The following is a 3,529-nucleotide window of genomic DNA, read 5'->3' as shown; positions in this document are numbered from 1 at the left end:
GAAAAGTTGCTGGAAGGGCCATTGTTTTATTCACAATACGAGAGGAGTATACTTTATACAGGTACGGACGAATCCAGAAACTGTAACACAATTACGTACACAATAGGCGAGAGAGAGAGAGAGAGAGAGAGTAAATGAGTACTCAACCATCCAAAAGCAGAAGCAATTTATGAGGCCCTCTTCGAACAAACTACAGTAGTTGAGTCCGTTGAAGTGGGCACCACATTACATAGAAGCAATCGAGAGAGACGATGGAGTTAATAACATAGAAGAAGGAACTGATTAAGAAGTTAATTACATACAGAGAGTCAAATAAACTCGGCCAAAAACAGTTTGAGCATGAACAAAGTTAGTCATATAATCAAATACATCGTGTGATTATTGCATGTTTTGATTGGCCGAGTTTATCATATTGTGAACGGAGTCCAACACAAGCCCTTGGAAGAAAAACAAGAAGGGCTTTACATGACTGAGCACTTAGAGGAGAAGATCGACACAAATTGAAAAAAGGTAAATAAGTCAAAGCACATGATTTACATGGACAGATAATTCACAAATTTCATACCAGTACTGATAATTATCTCACAACAAGCCTGCAGATTCATCATGTATCAATCTCTCTGGCACTGGCATTGGATCACCCACCCACATAACCACACTCATCATCAAAGCTTGCCCCCAGCCACGGTGGATGATAAAGCCACCCGTCCACCGAGTCGATGAGCACGAACTCGCTGCTCGGCCTCGTCAACTCGTAACTCGTCCCGAGACTAGGCAACTCGATGATCTCGCTCAGCTCCTCCGATGTCTCAGATAGATCCATCGCCGAGACTAGTGATGACAACGGACTTGTTGACGAGGATGACGACGCCGTTGATGTGGTGATTGTATCGAATTTATCCATCTGGGCTGCTTTTGTCGCCGCCGCTTGCACGTCGCGCGGGCTTAGCGAGATGGGCCGAGGCAGCAAGCTGGCGAGTTCGGGGAAATTGAGGATCGCCGAGCTGCCTTTGATGCTCAGGGCGGCCACGTCGTGGGCACGAGCTGCCATCTCCGGCGTCGGGAACGTCCCGAGCCAAATGCGGGATTTCTTCCGCGGCTCGCGGATCTCGGAGACCCATTTGCCCCAGTTCCTCATGCGCACGCCGCGATACACCGGGTGCTTGCCCGAGTCGCGGAGGCGCTTGATCTTCTTATCGGATTCGGCTGGCAGGTCGGCAGAATTCTGGTCGCCGGTGGGCTTAGGGGCTGAGTTGAGGGAGGAGTCAGTCCACCCTGTGGGCGAGGAAGGGGAGGATGGTGGGGAAGAGAGCGAGTTGGAGCTTGTTTCGCGGTCCGAGTTGGACGACTCGATCATTTTATCTAGTGAACACGGTACTCTCTTTGCTTTCTTGGGGGATTCGTCCTTGTTTTTAGTTCTTGGTTTTGTCCTTCCTCGGTAGTCACTGAGTTTGGAATTGGATGGCCAAATGAGGGTTTTAGGGGAAGAACCACTCGGTCTTCACAGACAGAAGAAGAAACTGCTATAGTATAGAGACTATAGTCTTGGTTTATTTTGGAGCAAGTGAAGCAACCAAGAGAGAAGACAATCAAGCTCGCTTGCCCACATGTGGTAAACTCAGACAATTCCAAACTCTTGGCGAGGGAGAGAAGAGGGGCGGGCTCAGTTATGTAACTGTTGACAATTCCAAACTCTTGGCGAGGGAGAGAAGAGGGGCGGGCTCAGTTATGTAACTGTCTCTCTCTGGCTAAAAGTTGAAGGAGATTGAAATGCTGAGACTCAGAGAAAGAGGAGCTCTTGAAGAAAGATAGAGACAGAGGGAGATGATGATGAGGAAGAGGAGAGAGAGAGGACTTGAGACCACTGGGCATTGAAGGAGTTAAGTAAGTGGGCATGCACTTTGAGAGCTACTCCCCTCACTCAGAGCTTCACTGTGCAGTGAAGGAGTTAAGTGGGGATGCACATTGAGAGCTACTCTACTTGAACAAAGCAGAAGCTTTTTCATCTTCTTCTTCCTTTTTTTGTTTTGTTCCTCCTCTCCCCCAATATTTTCCCAGTGAGCCACACAACATTTATAAAGGGTTTCAATGAAGAGAACGACGGAGAGGTGGACCCATTAAAGAAATGGGTTACCCTAAGCTACAATGTGAGGGGTCCCCATCCCCTATAAGACCCAAAGAAACCCTTACATTTAATTATTTCATCTTTGTTTCTTTAAGGTCATAGCAATAAGATAGCTTCCAATCTTTGCTTTTGATATCTCTCTCTCTCTCTCTCTCTCGCTCGCTCTCTAGCTTCAGTGTTTCACCTGGTCACTCCTGTTCATTTAACCCCTTATCATGTTTCAGGGACCATCACCAACCCCATGTAAATCAATTAATCATTCGTCACCCAAGAAAAAAGTCTTGCCCCTTTCTCCTTGCATTGCCAAAGTAAAGATAAAGTAAAAAGAGAAGAAGAGGAAAAAGATAAAATCCTCGTTCGCAAGTTCTTTCTTTTGTCTTCCCAAGATTGGTTGGTGGGGATATGCTGATCCTGTGTGAGGTAACTGGTTAGGGTTTACAGTGCCACCATTCCCCATTGGGATATATATAAATAAGGGAATGACTATAATATTGTGATGGGTGTTGGACTATTAACATAATGTTCATCAGGTCTTTCTTTTCCTTCTGCATGATTGATTCTGATCTGGAGGGATTTTTAGCTAGATGTGGAAAGAAAGAACTTGAGGCCCATATTCAATAAAGTCCCAGCTCGGACGCTAGAGGACGGGTCCAATCACTGTTTAAAAAATTGTATTATGTGATTGAGAGGCCTGCCCAATTGCTTAAAAAAAAAAAGGGTGCCAGAGCATTTATACAGTAAACCATGCTTAACAGCTTGACACTTTCTGACCAATGGTTTCTTGCAACTGTTCAAGATCATATGCATAGAATCAATGGCTTAAGTTCTACCGAGGCAAGTCGCTAATTACGCGGATATGATATGGAATAGCTAAAGTTGAAGTCCTTTCGAGTGAGCGTACATGTACTTGGGAATGTTACCACGCATCTAAGCTATTCATCAATTGGGATAATGACACAAATGATCTATAAATTTTTAATTTGTGTAATGTGTCCTTAAACTTAGCCCAATATGCAATGTAATTCCAAACTTTCAATTTGTTTAATATGTTCTTGAACATTTTCATATAGTTTAAGGATTAAATTGAACACATAACAAAAGTTTAGGTATCATATTGCACATTAGACCAAAGTTTAGGGATTATTGGTGTAATTTTTCCTTCTAAAAATAAGATTTGACTTTTTCGTGAACTTTTGTTAAAAAGAGGCCGTGCATTTCCAAAAAGACTATAATGGTTAGCTACCAAATCTAGCATGTACGTAGTTAAACTACACATTTTCTGGTTTACGGACAACTGCCAAATCCAAACCAAATCTAAGGACAAAGCTTACAAAACTAAAAGAAAAAAGAAAGAGAGAAAAAATTGTAAAGAACACCATTTAATTAAGGATTAATACAATGAAA

The 3,529-nt window shown here is 43.4% G+C and overlaps 1 protein-coding gene across 1 annotated transcript; it reads right to left on the bottom strand.

Moving 5' to 3' along the window:
- Nucleotides 1-257: 257 nt before the first annotated feature.
- Nucleotides 258-2,059, bottom strand: LOC115664826 (dehydration-responsive element-binding protein 3). The gene is made up of 2 exons (XM_056321122.1): nucleotides 1,677-2,059; nucleotides 258-1,617 (listed from the first exon to the last, which is right to left on the bottom strand). Exon 2 carries the CDS (start codon nucleotides 1,355-1,357, stop codon nucleotides 638-640), a length of 720 nt encoding a protein of 239 aa, XP_056177097.1. The 5' UTR covers nucleotides 1,358-1,617; nucleotides 1,677-2,059; the 3' UTR covers nucleotides 258-637.
- Between the last annotated feature and the right edge of the window lie 1,470 nt (nucleotides 2,060-3,529).

This window comes from Syzygium oleosum, unplaced genomic scaffold (genome assembly GCF_021117445.2).
Source record: "Syzygium oleosum isolate NSW1041296 unplaced genomic scaffold, Sole_v2.1 Sole_v2.21, whole genome shotgun sequence".
Classification (NCBI taxonomy): domain Eukaryota; kingdom Viridiplantae; phylum Streptophyta; class Magnoliopsida; order Myrtales; family Myrtaceae; genus Syzygium; species Syzygium oleosum.
This window is presented reverse-complemented; position numbering and strand designations above follow the sequence as displayed.